Here is a 17,173-nt window from a genome sequence, read left to right on the forward strand (position 1 = left end):
ATGAAAGTTAATTTAATTTGTTACAAGTTTATTCAGTCAATTTTTTCGATGAATAGTTTTTGAGATATCCGCTCTTGAAAGTTTATTTAGGGCTCTCAATTTTATCTTGATATATCTATATCAGTGAAGGTGCTAGGCCGTGTTTGGTATCGTTTTCGTATAAATCTGGGGTGCTGAATCCATTTAAGATATCACATTGACACCATTCCACAAAATAAAAATAAATCTTTTTAGGGTTCCGTACCTCAAAAGGAAAAAACGGAACCCTTATAGGATCACTCGTGCGTCTGTATGTATGTCCGTCTGAATACACAAAATAGTTCTTTACCTATAGATGACAGGAAAACCTATTAGAAATTTGCAGTCAAGCGCGAGTCGGACTTAATGTACGGAACCCTTAATACGCGAGTCCGACTCGCACTTGGCCGGTTTTTTTGAAACTCTTCTTGACGCTTAACCGCTGAACCGATTTCGTTGAAATTTGGTATAGAAATAGTTTGCGTCCCGGAACAGGACATAGGATAGATCTTATAACCAAAATCATCTTTTGAAGGTGTGAAAAGTGGCGTGGAAATTTGTACGGGAAATCAATAACCGCTGAACCGATATATATGAAATTTGGGATGGTCTACATCTTTGATTTAGTTAAAAATGATGAAACAACATGACTTCAAACCTAAACTTAAACAGTATTAACTTCAAGAAGTCAATTGTGAATTCCCCCCTACACCTCATTTCACACCTTTAAAGGATGATTTTTGAGATAACTTATTATATCCTGTCTCGGGACTCAAAATATATGTGTACCAAATTTAAATTAAAACTGTTCAGCAGTTTAAGCGTGAAGAGGAGTTTAAAAGAAAGTATTTTAATAAGTTTATATGTTTTTACTTCGGAATGGTGTCAATGTGATACCTTAACTAAATTTGGTACTGCGAATTTATACGAAAACGATACCAAACATGGCCTCGTAGCTTTACTGTTGTAGAATTCAAAATAAAATTGAGAGCCCTAAATTCTTATTACTTGGCCAAACTTGTGTAGAAGGAAAAGGTAAAATAAAAGTCTTCGGCAGGAATATAAGACACAAATATATATTTTTTTTGCGTTACTATTTCATTCATCAAATATAAACATACCTTGATTATACTATTCTAGTGAGATCCTCATAGACAAACAAAAACATTTACTTAAAAAATTACAAGGTCGAAATGTCACGGAACTTGTGAGAGTAATATGTGAAAAATATAAACTTTTATGACAAAAAAAATCTGGACACAATTTAAGAATCACCCAATTGCGTCGAGGAATCATTTGTATTTTTGCTTGTTTCATTAAAGTATATTTCAATAGAACTTGCTAACTATGTAAACAAACAACGTAACTTTGTTTTATCACTGTTTCTCTTTGAATTTTCACACCACCTCATCAAATACCACTGAAACCATACACATATACACTATTGAAACGGTCCGTTCCGTAAAATACATAAATATATAACTGTATCTTGGATATTTAATTAAAAGTTTAAAATGGGTTCATAAGTTAGGTTATTAGGACCTGTTGGAATGACGGTTTTGTTTCTTTTAAATTCTACAATTGTCTATGATGGGTAGTGTTGTGACTAAAGTTTGTAATATAAACCCGCTACACACTACCCACCCACGCTCTGTACCTACCGCCACGGTTATAAAATACATCAATACATCATTCTTAAGTACTAATTTGTCTTCTGATCGTGATTAAACAAATTAAAAATAAGTAACTACTTGTTTTTTACTTTTGGTATTTTATTATTCGATATGGTTTGACATTAGTAAAGTAGTAAGTAGGAGTCTTGCCCATCACTAGTAAATTCATCATTCAGAGACAATTTCAATATGGCGGTTTGTTTACATAGTTAGCAAGTTCTATTGAAATAGACTTTACCTCCTCGCTTTTTTTTTGTCCTTTGTATTCTGTAGCAATTTGTTAGATCTGAAAATAAAGATAACTTGCGTCGTCACGGATGTCGATTTATAGGTTTTAGGGAGTGCAGAATTCGAAAACGATGATCATTTTATAATCCAAGATGGCGGCTACGTATTTTGTCATAAACGTGGAATCCAAAATAGTCATCATTTTCGAAATCTGCGCCCCCTAAAACCTATAAAACGACATCCATGACGACTTTTATGACATAGTGCATGACCGCCATCTTGGAATCCAAAATAGTCATCATTTTCGAAATCTGCGCCCCTTAAGGCCCCTTTAAAACCTATAAAACGATATCCATGACGACTTTTATGACATAGTGCATTGCCGCCATTTTTTAAATTGAAAATGTTATCATTTTCGAAATCTGCGCCCCCCAAAACCTATGAAACGACACCCATGACGACTTTTATGACATAGTGCATGGCCGCCATTTTGGATTCCAAAATGGTCATCATTTTCGAAAGCGGGGCCCCCTAAAACCTATAAAACGACATACATGACGACTTTTATGACATAGTGCATGGCCGCCATCTTGGAATCCAAAATGGTCATCATTTTCGAAATCTGCGCCCCCTAAAACCTATAAAACGACACCCATGACGACTTTTATGACATAGTGCATGGCCGCCATTTTGGAATCCAAAATGGTTATCATTTTCTAAATCTGCGCCCCCCAAAACCTATAAAACGACACCCATGACGACTTTTATGACATAGTGCATGGCCGCCATTTTGGATTTCAAAATGGTCATCATTTTCTAAATCGGGGCCCCCTAAAACCTATAAAACGACATCCATGACGACTTTTATGACATAGTGCATGGCCGCCATCTTGGAATCCAAAATGGTTATCATTTTCGAAATCTGCGCCCCCTAAAACCTATAAAATGACACCCATGACGACTTTTATGGCATAGTGCATGGCCGCCATTTTGGATTCCAAAATGGTCATCATTTTCAAAATTGAGGCCCCCTAAAACGTATAAAACGACATCCATGACGACTTTTATGACACAGTGCATGGCCGCCATTTCGGATTCCAAAATGGTCATTATTTTCGAAATCGGCACTCCCTCGACACCCATCTCGAATTTTATGACAAAGTGTTTTGCTACCATCTGCATGCAAGACATTTCTATTATTTTTACGTACAAAAATGGCCCCCTGTCAACTTTCAATCGAGATTTAATCGATAATTTATTCGATTAATATTCAGATTAATTCAATTTCAATCTATGTTAGGTCGACTAAACTAATCGCGATTAAAATTTGAGAATTAACTTTTTTTATTCCATTAATTAGTCGAATAAACAGTTAATCGATTAATGCCCATCTCTGACCACGGCATTTTTACACTTTGAGAATATCTGAAAACAAATCAACACAAGGAGCCATTTTGCAAATCCAGTAACATACCAGTAACTTTGTTATTACTTTTGACAGCGCGTGTCATGTGTCAACACAGAGTCGACACAAAGTCGAAACATTGCAACTACTTTGTGACTGCAATATTTCTCAGTCTTAAACCATATTTATACATCATAATTAACAAGTTTCGTAGTATGTAAAGCGTTATTTCTGTTATTTAAGTATAGTATACGCATCGAAGTACTAAAAATGCTTCAAATAATATAGTTATGAACACAGGCACTGAGAAGTAAACAATTTCATTTCCGGCTAAACTAAAACAATGTGGTGGCGCGTTGATTATATTACACTTAGTTTATCAAATCACTCGAGCAGTTTAATTCCCCATAATAATTTAAGTCATATTGTAATATAAATGCAAACAATATATAATTACGTCTTGTAATCCGTTTTAGAGATGGCGTATTAATGTCACTTATTTTTATTTAAGTATTTTTCCATCTGACAGTTTCCATTTGACAGGAACAAAATGAACGAATGAACGAATGATTTTGGCATAAAGTAGTCGCAAACCCGAAACAATGTGTGCACACGGCGACCACACTTTATGTCACTTTGTGTCATGTGTCGACCCTTCCCCATTTCTGGTAACTGTGTCGACACGGCGACGACTCTGCGACTGGAATTGTGACCGAAACAGACGGTGTCGACACAAGATGTGTCAACACCGCGTCGTAACGGCGACTGGAAATGGTTGTATGGGTAGTGCCTACTAAAATATCTAGTCGCTATTGGGATGTATTTGGATTGCACTCAAATAAAAGGATCGCATAAAATCGTTCAAGTCTTTATTCAAATCAAGCTAGGCCGGCTCCAACCGTACACCTCTGACCCGAGAAGATTTAATTCCTTCTCAATTGGAGAAGGATATCCCAGTATGGGACCGGCAACAAACTCGGCGGGACACATCTTTTCAAAACAACACTTCTTCTCTTTATTTTACAAAGGTAAGCTTCTAATCACACGTAAGAAATCAAAATAACACTTGGAATAAAACACTTAGCTAAATGGTTAAAGAACGTTGGATTCTATAAGCTTTCAGAATAATCCTTCAGGTATAAGCCTTCAGGAACGTGGCGAATTAGGCACGAGGTTGGCTAACGTCCGATCTCTAGCGCGGCTCGATCAATTCTGCCCGAGGAGCCTCCCCGCTCCCGCCTTTAAGTCAAGTAGGCAAACCTGCTCGACCGGTCTACCAACATAACGACAAAACTGCCAACTCGTGCCTACGTTCACTCAAGAGAAACCTCTTGACGTTCCAAAGCCTTCTACCTGTCATCTTAGTTCAACAACACGCCAATAGATGGCGCCACTCTTTACGCTACTCTATTATTCCGTTACAACCAAGTAATACGTAGCCAAACATTGCTAATCGACTTTCTACAGGCGTCTAAAACTGAACTATAACGCTGCAATACGTCCTCCTGGAGTCACGCTCCGACATACATAATAAAAGTTTTAAATTACTCAATTTTAATGTTGTTTTGCCTATGTAATTGAATAAACATAGAATATAGTTTTTGAATATGATGTTTATAATATTCTGAATAATTTTGATTGTTATTTACTTACTTAATAGGAACAATAGATTGACCGTAGTTATGCAGAAAACGACCAACTCAATTTTTTTATCAATGCAGAAAGCGACCAAAGCTACTGAGTTAGGGTGTAAGTCACGTTGACAAAAATAAAAAGTTGGTCACTTTCTACAGATGTACGGTCAGATCTTCTTGTTCACTTATTCTGTAATTTGTATTAATTCCAACGTATTTTGTTAACACCATTGATCTATCATGATTGTTAAGATATTTATGACTAATATCATATTTTTATGTGGTCAGACCAAAATAAGGCAGTTCTCCATTACAGAAAGCGATAGTATCTATTACGCCTGTGCATTGCCTTAAACTACAAACAAAAGAATGACGTGTGGTGGACAAGGGACTAATTCCGGTTTTTAAAGTATGTTACCAACATAATACCAGTACGTATATTGTATACAATATGTGCATCTTAGTCGCACTAACCCATTGTAGCAGAAGGGACGCAAAGATATACCTACTTATGTATCATGTTGGTATTATATTTTATAAAACATAATAAAACCCAGTCTTTATGGCTACATAAAATTAAAATCATCGGTTGGTAATGTATTCTTTAATTTATCTGATTCTTATACAGATGATTGTGACGTCTGACATAAAATATCTTTTTTGTCCGCTTAAATATAATATATTAATGAATTAAGTGGGGGGCTAACGCAAACATGCCTAAAGGACCATGGGCAACCTTGTATGGAGCCTGGACCCAACGCCAACAGAAATGAGAGTTAGGTAATAGATAGGTATTTCTATGTAGGTACTTCATTTTTTTCTATGGGTACCAATCGGAATTCCATTGCAGAACTGAGATATTGATATTTTAGCCAGAATGTCGTCACCCTTATTACCTAGGCAATAAGAGTCCAAGTAAGTAAATTAATTGCTGCAGGGTAGATGTTCGCGCACCGCCGGGCGAGCACACTGAATGATTTGCCGCGCTCGCCCGGCGGTGGACTCTATTGCCTAGGTAATAAGGGTGACGACATTTTGACTAATATACCAAATTCTCAGTTCTGCAATGGAATTCCGCTTGGTGCCCATAGAACGAAATGAAGTACAAAAAAATACCTATCTAATGACCTAACTCTCAACTCTGTTGGTTTTGGGGCAATTTTGACGCATAGACCTTTTTATTTATTTTCATGTAGTATGACATTACCCTACATACCACAACAGTATAATTTTAGTAAAACATAGCTAGTGATATAGCCGAGCAATCTGACTAGTAAAATATTAAAATTAGTAAGTATTTTTTGGATTCATATAGAGATTAAAGATAAAACCCGCTAGATTTCCATATCTTTCATCGCAAGTTTCGCGTGTTTTAAGCCCCCTTTTAAAAACAATCATGTAAGTATTTAATTAGAGGTAATTAATTGCCGTTAAACATATCGAGAACATTGTTTGTTTGTACCTAAGCATGTTATGTTCTTGATATTTTTGTCTTTGTACATGACAGTGTTAACACTGACATATACGCTAACGTCTACTAACCTATTCGGATTTCGAGATAATCACAAGATCTTGAGACGATTTAGAGATCAACTAGATCTACATTAGATATCGACTAGATGTGACTTGGATATCTAAGTCATAACTTGTCGAAATCGTTCAAGAGGACCTCCAGAATCGCGGAAACGTCAAATTTGACATATCTATCTTACAAATATCTTTAAATTATCCGTATCGTAACTTGTTGAAGTCTAGTAGAAATCTAATTCATTTTCCGAATCGAGCTGTACGTAATTTACTTTCAATACATCTCGCTCGCACTAATATGCCAGTTAGAGCGAGATAGAGTAAGTTACGCTCACACTAGCGTTTGTGACAGTGCCTAACTGGTGGTAGCTGCATAGGTTCTAATTACCAGGAATCGAGCGTTTATGAGAAGAAAACTAAAAAGAGATCAATTAGGATATAATTTTCATTTAAGGCACAAATTTAGCTTAAAGTGGTCGTTAGTTTACATTTAGTTGGTTAATCGTATGATGATCGGGCGTTTCCTGAGTAGGCGCCTTGTCATGGCAACAGGCCGCATGCGCACTTGAGTCAGCGCACTTGAGCAGCTCGCCTCGAACACTGCGACTAACAGGAATAACAGGAACCACTGGAAAAGGTAGCGCTAGTCAAAAATTGTGAAATCAATATTGCACCTACACATCATCTACGACTGCCCCAAGAAAAAATATACCAGATTTTCCCTGGACTTGCTCTGCCCTGATGCCTGTATTTGCCTGGTGTATTATGTGATATGTGTGTGAAAAAACTAGATCTTAAAATATTACTCAATAAGCAATTAATTATTTATACTTCCACCAATATTACGTGAGCGACCAGTTTGTTGTCATACCATCAAATAAATAAATTGCACCTACATTGAGATTATGACTGTATTGTACCTATTATACTTTGCCACACTTTGATGTCTAAAAAGTGCTACCTAATCAAAATTAGAAATAATAAACTGATACAAATTAAAGAAAATAGCGATTTGGGCATTCCTAAAAATATTTAAGTGTGCCCTGCCCTGCCCTGATGTGAACGCAACCCTGATGCCTGTATTTGCCTGATGTATTATGTGATGTGTGTGTGAAAAAACTAGATCTTAAATATTACTCAATAAGCAATTAATTATTTATACTTCCACCAATAGTATGTGAGCGACCAGTTTGTTGTCATACCATCAAATAAATAAATTGCACCTACATTGAGATTATTACTGTATTGTATGTATTGTATTGTACTTTTCCACTTGATGTCTAAAAAGTGATACCTAATCAAAATCAGAAAGAATAAACTGACACAAATTAAAGAAAATAGCGATTTAGGCATTCCTAAAGTGTGTAATTATGTATTCACTACTGCATATTGAATGTGATTTTTTTTATATTAAGTGTGTCAGTTCCCTCTTCTCACTAGCTGAAGGTATAATTGTTTGGGTAGGTATGTACTCGTAAACTCGATAAAACCTACATTACTATACGTAAATACAAGTATAAAAAAGTTATATAAGTAATTACTATGGAATTCTTTTTACTCTTAAAAACAATAATAGTTAAGAAATCAAAATATCTGTCATGGTTTTTTTATTTGCAGCAGAGTTAGTCTTGTTAATAAATAAATATATGTATGTAGGTAAGCAAATACAGTACACGATGAACTGCAACAAGCAACCCGTAAAGTTCTATCATATATGAGTTCTAATTGTAATGACCTCGACTCCTTTGACAGGAACTGGTGGGAGACGGGTCAAAACCGGGATACGTGGAAAGGGGGGAGGGAGGCCTTTGCCCAGCAGTGGGACACTCTAGGCTTATATAAATAAATAAAATAAATAAATAAAATTGTAATACGAGTATGCACGCTGAACGTACACGTTTTTGCAACTTGCGGGCTTCCACGAGAGTTAAGTTAACTGGGTTAGTAGTTAGGTACTTAACATTTGCAGTACTCTGTAGGTAGATTTACGTGGTAACATAGCCTTGGCAGTCGAGTCGAGTTGGACCCATTTCGGTAGCCAGGTGAGATATAATTGTATGCACATGTTTAATTGTATAACTTATTTTTATATAAATGGTAATAGTTAGATGAGCAATCTCTCAAAAATATATACATATATTAATGAGGTTTATAATAAATAATTATAAACCTCAAAGTATCAACATTTTTAGAAACGTATTTTTACGAGTTTTGACAGTTTCGATTCCTCAATATGACCCGGTTGCCCGCATCTTAGAAACCATTTGGGGAGACTCGTCGTTATAATAAGTTTTGTATGTCAATTTACATAAAACTAAACGTTGTTTATCTATGAAGCAGGTTGAAAGTTATACACAGGTTCAGCCTTACATAGATAATTTTTTTAAGTTCGTTTTTTCTTTCCCATTTTTTAACGATTAGCAATGAAAATTTGGTTCTTCCATTGTGATATAGTATGTCAGTGGTCATAAAAACAATGAATCATATTACATAATACATATATTGATATGAAGGTATCTGAGTATGCACGTTTGTTATTATATGTATGTTACACATTTAAAATGTAAATCAGTAGCAATAACCTACAGCGCCTTATTACCTGCTAGGCCTTTGTAATGAGTTATTATTTATAAGTCCTCGAGTTTTACGAGCATTTGTAGTCTTTGAAATTAGGCTTTAACATTGTATTCAACATGCTTCACTTAATATTAACTGATGTAACTGAGCTGAGGCCACACAAAGAGCATCAGGATAGTTAAATTATTCAAAAAAATCAGGAACTAAATTACCAGAGTGTAGTAGGTAATTTAATCAAGAGACCTAGTGAGTTCTTTGCGATAGTTAAAAGTATATGACACTAACTATTAAATAAATTCAGTGTATCTGTGACAGCGGTCAGGCAAGTCCCATTTTAAGTTTCGATGTTGGAAGTAATAGTAAAACAGTTTTATTCGCACAAAGAACAAAAAAATATAATAAGTAGTAAATAGCGCTAAGTACAATAATGATTAGGCACGCAATTTTGTATGGAGGTTTTTATTTATTAGACTATGCTAATTACCAATAATAGTTTTTGTGCAACATTAGTAACATTAATCAAAGAAATAGAAATAATCAAGCAAATAATAAAATTCATACTCAAGAATAAATTCCTGTCCCCGGACTTAAAGTTAAGAAATTTGTAACTTACATTTTGAAGCAGCATCCTGGACGAAGTGACCAACAAAACGCCCTGCATTTGTTTATATCGAGCGCTACACTGCACAGGCGATTAGGCATAACTACCCGTGATCTTTAATCATAGTCGAGGTGATAAAGCTTAATGAAGTGTTGATGTCTAATTTTTTATTACTTTTTCCTAATACGCAGGAACTGTATAGGTATTTGTTAGTCGTTTTGAAGTGGTATTAAATGGAACAGGACGAGAAAAATCTTTTATTAAAAAATATAACTATCTTGTATAGGTAAGTACATATATTTCGACACAAATTTGTTACCTAATACTAATATTGTACTTACTTCTAAAACTGAAATTTAAATTTTTAAATACAATTGGTTTCATCCAAAAAGTTCTATTGTAAGTTCTTCAAAAAGTAAAATAGACGATCCAAGCTCGGTTCTTCTCTTTCATCTTAATGAAACCCGCGCAAACTCTTTTTTATTACATGACACCGGTGGCCCAAAAATATTTATCTATCATTAAAAAAAAAAACAATTGCGAAAACTATCAACAATAGGCAGCAGTAGAAATGTACTTACTGTATGTCTAAACGTACTGTATGTAGAAACTTATTTTTGGGCCACCCGGTATATAAATAATTGATAACCTAACGGTGAGGGCGTAGGACTTTCAATCCGGAGGTCGTGAACTTTTACGGAACTTATGTACGATATATTTGGTATTTACCAGTCGTTATTCAGTGGAGGAAAACATCGCGTGAAAACCGTTTGATTCCAATAAGGCCTGGTTTCCCCTCTGGGTTCGGAGGTCAGATGATAGTCGCTTTCGTAAAAACTAGTGCCTACGCCAGGAAGATTCCTATACTTAGATTAATCTTAACCAATTAGGGCCCAAGCCCACTTTTGCGAATACCATTTTTTTCTGATTCTGATAGAATTGCAACAGCATATTTCGTAGCCGGGATAGCAAGTCGCTCTAGTAGATAATGTACTTACCTGGCCTAAACTTCTTTATCATCGTGGAAACATAAGAAATACCTAGTAGCTAAGTACTAAAACTGGGATATTACTTTAAGTTTAGAGTAGGTATAAAGCTGGATTATTTGGCTTGACTTATAATTTGATCATAAACATATACACCAGTTGGAAGAATTTTGTTTTTCTAACTTTGGTTGATGTCTGAAATTTTATAAACCTGTAGGTAATTGCTGTCGACAATGGGTCAACAGCAATTACCCACATAACAGGTAAGCTACAGGAAGTCACCAGATTTTTTTTATGAAAAGATTCTTATACGGCCCCGACACTATCATGAATACTGACATTACTTTGAAGGAATGACGTTTTAGTGATAGTGTAGGGATTGTACCTAATGAAGGAATGACGGCAAGTAATGAAGTTTATTTTAATAATTTCCGTCAGTATTGGAGTTATGTCAAAGTAATGATACTAGAAATGACATTAATACTGACAGTGAATTGATTAGAATGATGGAATCAGAAATGACAGAAAGAATGATGGACGATAATGAAGTTATTAAACATTTTTTATATTTTTGAAGTAATGTCAAAATAATGACATTATACTGATAGTGAGTGGAGCGCATCATTCTAATCCCTCATTCCGTCATTTAAAGTACGTAACAAGAAGGTTTTATACTAACAAGAGTTATTACTGGCATTTAAGTCAATAAGTGAAGTATACCTACTCTATTGTCATTGCTCTAAAGTTTATTTTCACTTGACTCTGAAGAAAAAAGAAAAACATGCAGAATGCGACGCCTAAAGAAAATCTCTGTCCCTTTCTAAAAGTTGCCATACAGGAAAAAAATATTTTTCGACACGATGATAGTCACCCTAATATAAGTTTGTGCGGAAAGAGAAGAGTCGTGGAATGTATGGGCCCCAATACATTTCACGACTCTTCTCTTTCCGCACAAACTTATATTAGGGTGACTATCATCGTCCTAGCACCGTCCCGGCATTTTGCTCTCGAACAGACTCTAGAAAGACGGAGTTCTCCCACGACCGATTAGAGTCTAACCACTATAATATATAAGAGCTACAAAAAATAAATAAAATAGGTAAAACATTTATTTTTAGACAAGAAAGAGACGAAGAAGGGGTACCAACCGAAGACTCAGGCCCTAGAAGATAATGAATTACCCTCATTACTTACTTTCGACCCCGAAGAGCAGAAAATCTTGTGGATGAACTACTTCAGAGACCTGCTCAACTGCCCAACAATCCACAATACTTCTGTAGAATCAGAAAACCTACACGAGCCAGTGTCGCCACCATCATTTGATGAAGTAACCACGGCGATCATGAGATTAAAAAACAATAAAGCTTCTAGTATCGACGGGTTGCCAAGCGAAGTATGGAAGTATGGAGGGTCAGAAGTCAGGGTTAGAATCTTCCACATAATTCAACGGTCGCTGCACGCGCATCACATAAGAGTTGAAGTGCACGTAGTGGCGCGATCGAAACTGGAACACCTTCAGCGTGTAACCGGTCTTCTGGTGTAGATATGTACTCCACATCTCTAGCAGCCGCGAGCCGTGGCGGTGTAATGCAGGCCCGACACATACAGTGCAACACTGGGTGTAGCAATCTGCAAGCCGGAATTAGGCGGCTCGGCGGTATCACACTGTCTTACGAGGTGCCATACTCGTCTTCTTCTTTCTTAACACCAGTGTTAAATCCTCCTCATCAACAATGGCACCAGGCAGCTTCTCCTTGGGAGCAGTTCTCTCTTCAGTACCCGAGCAGTAGTTCTTTCAGTACGTCAAGTATGGAGCTTATTGAGATATTTATGCATTCTTACTACGCAGGTTGAGCAAACTTATCGACTATCGTGGTCAGAGTTTATCTTCTTCGGCACGTTTGTTTAGATGTGAGACGTGATCTAGATATATGTATAATATTATATTAGTTACACTAATGAGTGAAGCAAATCTTTTCAGTCTGTCATTCTGTCTGACATTAATTGTTTGTTATCTTCGTTGCCATGGTTACGTCAAAACATTTTCAAACACACAGCGATTGATGACTGCGCTCAACAAATTATACACACATTCATACGTAAAGACAAATTAACCCAGGGCTGTTTGAGTCAGCAAAATCCTAACCACTTGGTTTCGTAATATTATACTTTTAAACTTTTAATTGCATCTCAACTACTTATCCAAAGACAAGAATACTGAGTATTATACACAAACCATGCATTACACATACACGTGTGGGGTATCATATAAAAGCAGATTAAATAAATCAAAATGTTTTTTTATGTTTAAACTGCAAATATTTTAATGAAATAAGGTAAGATATGTAATTCTAAGCAACAAAAACGTTAGAGGAATTAGTCAAGAATCTTTTCTGTGTAAAATCATGCTATTTGATTATTTCGATTTTAAAGCCAAACGTTCATCTTCTGGGGGTCGGTTATCTTTTGTGCCACTACCCTAAATCATTTTCTAAATACCTATCTCTGTTTCTCCATTTTTCTGTCTCATCAAGCATAGAGTTACGAGTACGACAATATAGTATGGTTACGACAGGTTAGAAGAATTGGAACCGTTGATTGAATACTTAGGTTTTTTGTGTTCTTCAAAGCGTACTCTATAACAAAACTAAGCCAAACGGTTAGGAAAATAATAACTTAAAACTCCCCGTGAAAAGTAATGATTTAAAATACTGATAAAAATACTGATAAGTGTGTGGGGAGATTTAAGACTATCATGACCGGACTGGACCAAACGCTGGAGTTTCATTACAAGTCATGTCAGATTCATGATAGTGTCGGGGCCGTATTACAGACTGGTTTTTTTTCCAACAACGCTATAAGTACACAGCTGATATAAAATACCTACTACCATTTATATTTGGCACAAGTAACGAATTTGTTATTCATATATAATCTAGTTTATTATTATGTTATATAAGTTACTCTGAAGGAATGTGAAGGGAAGTACGAGGAAAGGAAAACCGAGGAAAAGGTGGATGGACTGTGTGAGAGATGATATGAAACGAACGCAAGTGAATGATGAGATAACGGGTGATAGAGAGGTGTGGAAGAGAAAGACATGCTGCGCCGACCCCTAGTGAATGGGAAAAGGGCAAGGGAATGATGATGATATAAGTTACTCTGAAATATTTTTAATTATTTTATACGATCTCATTGTAATTCAAGTAGAAGTATAAAACGTGGGATCTACCGTCCTTAATCCTAATACATACGCCTCATGCGCGTATGTAACTAAAACTATTTTACACATCCTAGGCATTTCTTTATATATAGTTACCAGACTATTCGCCATATTATAATGAAGATGCCACACAAAACTTTTAATTAGACACGGCTATTGTAATTAGTTTCACCCCGCCAGCAACTCCGAGGTGGCCGAATTTGGACAGAAGCCGCAAATTGTTATTCCAACCAGGTTCTCCCGAGGCTATTTCTCCATACCAGCTGATACAAAAGTAAACCTATAAAATGGCACGCCACCCAAACATTAGCACATCACACTCACGTCTTCAGTCGTCAATACTTGCTCAATTTGTTTTAATATATCACATTTTAAAATATCAAAATGTTTAAGCTGGTAAGTTGAAATATTATGTGCTGATAATTATCTTAGTTATCGTAGTCATGAGTGCATGTTTTAGTGTTCTTAGGCGTATGCTAAATTTAGAACTATTGGTTACTTAACTAGTAGTTGCCCGCGACTACGCGTGGATTTTGTATGTTTGTTGTTATATAATATTCAACAAGAGCATAGTCATAGTACAATGTGCAGCAAAAAATATCAGTAGGATTCATAATTGGTTAATAAGTACCTGGGAGACCGAGCCTCGTACCTACTCAAAATCCTTGTTTTTTTTAGGTATGTTAATACAGTTAGTCACATCTTTTGTGGTATTTTTAAGCTTCATTGTAAAATATTTTTAGGCATGAATATTCGATTAATATTTTAAATTGAATAAAACAATATATAAAATAGCAAGTTATCAACCGGGTATACGGCTTAAATTATGCCTGCGCCAAAAATGTTGGGATTTAGTAACCCAGATTTCTTAAGATACAATAAAAATGGGAAAAAGTTGAGTAAGGTTATCTGCAATTATAATTTAATATTTTCTATTATTTATTGTTTATATTTGTACAATTATTTGTAGTTGATCGCCGCTTGCTTCCTGGCCGTCGCCGCTGCTAAGCCCAGTGTACTAGCTCCCGTGGCCGCTGCGTACACTGCCTTCCCCGGCCCTGTCGCTGCTGCGTACACCGCTCCCGTAGCACCCGCCTACACTGCTGCAGCGTACACTGCCCCGGCCTACACTGCTGCAGCGTACACTGCCCCGGCCTACACTGCGCCCGTTGCAGGCTACTCACCTTTAGCGTACTCCGCGTACACCAATGCGTACACCGCTCCTCTTTCGGCGTACTCGGCTTACGGTTATGCCTCTCCTTACTCATATTACCTCCGCCGTTGATGCCTATAATTTAATTTAAATAAGTGTGATAATGAAACAGTCAAACAATAAATGAACCGTTACCAACCAAGTTGTATTTAATTTACATATTTTAATTTACTTTTCCTTTGAAGAGACCAGGACATATTGGACATCCTTGAAATTTGAAGCAAATCCAAAATTAGATAAGTTTATTCGCCAGTAACTGGCCACTTTTAGTAACTGGTCGCCCTAAACTAAAAATGAATTCTATTCACCTATAAACAGAATTTATTTTAGTATAAGATTTCAATTACTGGCCAGCTTTCAATAACTGGCCACCTTATACTAAAATGGATTCTATTTATAGGTGAATCGAATTATTTTTTAGTTTATGGCGGCCAGTTACTAAAAGTGGCCAGATACTGGCGAATTACCCTAATTGTTTGTACTGCATGTTGATATACCGTATGATACGATGCAGCATTATGTCATTTATGCCAAATGGTAATTAGGTAGGAACGTTATTTTAGTCCGAAACTTTTACTTATTAGCCACTCACTTGCTTTTGGTAACTGTTAGCTACCAGCTGTCACCCTTATTTTATTATAATAATAGAGGTCACTGAAAAATATCAAGCATGTGAGTGGTTAGATACTATTTACAGACATCGCAAAGGCCAATATTCCAAAGGAAGGGACAAACTGAGCCCACGTACGCAACTTATGCACTGCGTTAATGAAAATCTGAACCCTGAAATGTATATGCTTGGAAACATACATGCGAATAGTGCGGTGGTTAGAATTTCCCTATATCTAGTAGGACACATATAAGAGAAAGATAGACGATCGATGACGATCTGATGTCACTATGAAAATTGTTTGGCATTATGAAATTAATCTATCAATGACATCACTTTTCTAAATACGTCCTTGGACTGATGAGATCACTAAGTAAATACCGCGCATAAGGGTTATATCTCAGTTCCAAATGCGACATTTCTTGCGAAAAATTAGCGCCATGAATTTGTGAAGTTAGGCCATGTAGAGTTCAAAGTTCAAAGGGCTTGTAGAGTTCAAAGCTTGGCTCTTCATGAGATCTGATAACTTTTTGATATGTTATCTGTAATTGTTTTGGTTAATGGTTATAACTATATAAATGGCTGTTATTATAATTATAATATTTGATAATTTTAATAAAATATTAAAGTTGTTTATTATGTATTAATTTATGAAATGTAATCATTTTTAAGATGCCTTCATGGATTTGCATGCTGTTTGTACACAGCTGAAAAGGCGAAACAAACTACTGTTTAAATATTTACATTAATTATACAGGATAATTATGTAAACGTTACCCTTTTTTGCAAATAAATTATTGTCTGTTTGTTTGTTTGACAGTAGGAGCCATATGGTCTCGTCTGGGCAACATTTTATATAAAAATGTTTTTGATGGCATCTGAATACTTACCTGAAATCAATTAAGTATCTACATATTACATTTAAACAAACCGAAAACATACCAGTTAAAATTTTACATTATGGCGATCCGTTGGGCGACGAACGAGCCGGCCCTGCGGTCCCCGGTGCCCCCTCCTTTCAGTAAGCTGCCTAATTAGATTGATGATAGGAAGGAAGTAAAAGTGGAATCTCATGCTAATATTGTAGGAAATATTCGGTGCTACGTTTTGTATATATACAGGCTGGCCCATTTAGATCCTAAGATGGTTCCTAAGAAGAGATAGTCGTATGTTTTTTAGTTTCAGATTTTCCCTTACTGACCGATCTAAATGGGCCATCCTGTATAGTTGAATTATATTTCAAAGTTTTGCAAGTTATGTTAAATTATAAGCTACTACCCATACAACCATTTCCAGTCGCCGTTACGACGCGGTGTTGACACATCTTGTGTCGACACCGTCTGTTTCGGTCACAATTCCAGTCGCAGAGTCGTCGCCGTGTCGACACAGTTACCAGAAATGGGGAAGGGTCGACACATGACACAAAGTGACATAAAGTGTGGTCGCCGTGTGCACACATTGTTTCGGGTTTGCGACTA

General features: G+C 36.1%; 2 protein-coding genes and 1 long non-coding RNA gene across 3 annotated transcripts in view; 2 read left to right on the forward strand and 1 right to left on the reverse strand.

Moving 5' to 3' along the window:
* The window catches only part of LOC134795561 (programmed cell death protein 5), a 487,306-nt gene that overhangs the window by 110,759 nt on the left and 359,374 nt on the right, over positions 1-17,173 (forward strand). The window lies entirely within an intron of this gene.
* On the reverse strand, positions 6,909-9,896 carry LOC134795442 (uncharacterized). Its single transcript, XR_010144816.1, has 2 exons — positions 9,676-9,896; positions 6,909-7,113 (listed from the first exon to the last, which is right to left on the reverse strand). It is a non-coding gene; the product is annotated as an uncharacterized LOC134795442 (long non-coding RNA).
* LOC134795863 (uncharacterized) lies at positions 11,046-15,198 on the forward strand. The gene is made up of 3 exons (XM_063767794.1): positions 11,046-11,055; positions 11,768-12,072; positions 14,843-15,198. Exons 1-3 carry the CDS (start codon positions 11,046-11,048, stop codon positions 15,155-15,157), a joined length of 630 nt encoding a protein of 209 aa, XP_063623864.1. The 3' UTR covers positions 15,158-15,198.

The sequence above is a fragment of the Cydia splendana genome, chromosome 12, assembly GCF_910591565.1.
Source record: "Cydia splendana chromosome 12, ilCydSple1.2, whole genome shotgun sequence".
NCBI lineage: Eukaryota > Metazoa > Arthropoda > Insecta > Lepidoptera > Tortricidae > Cydia > Cydia splendana.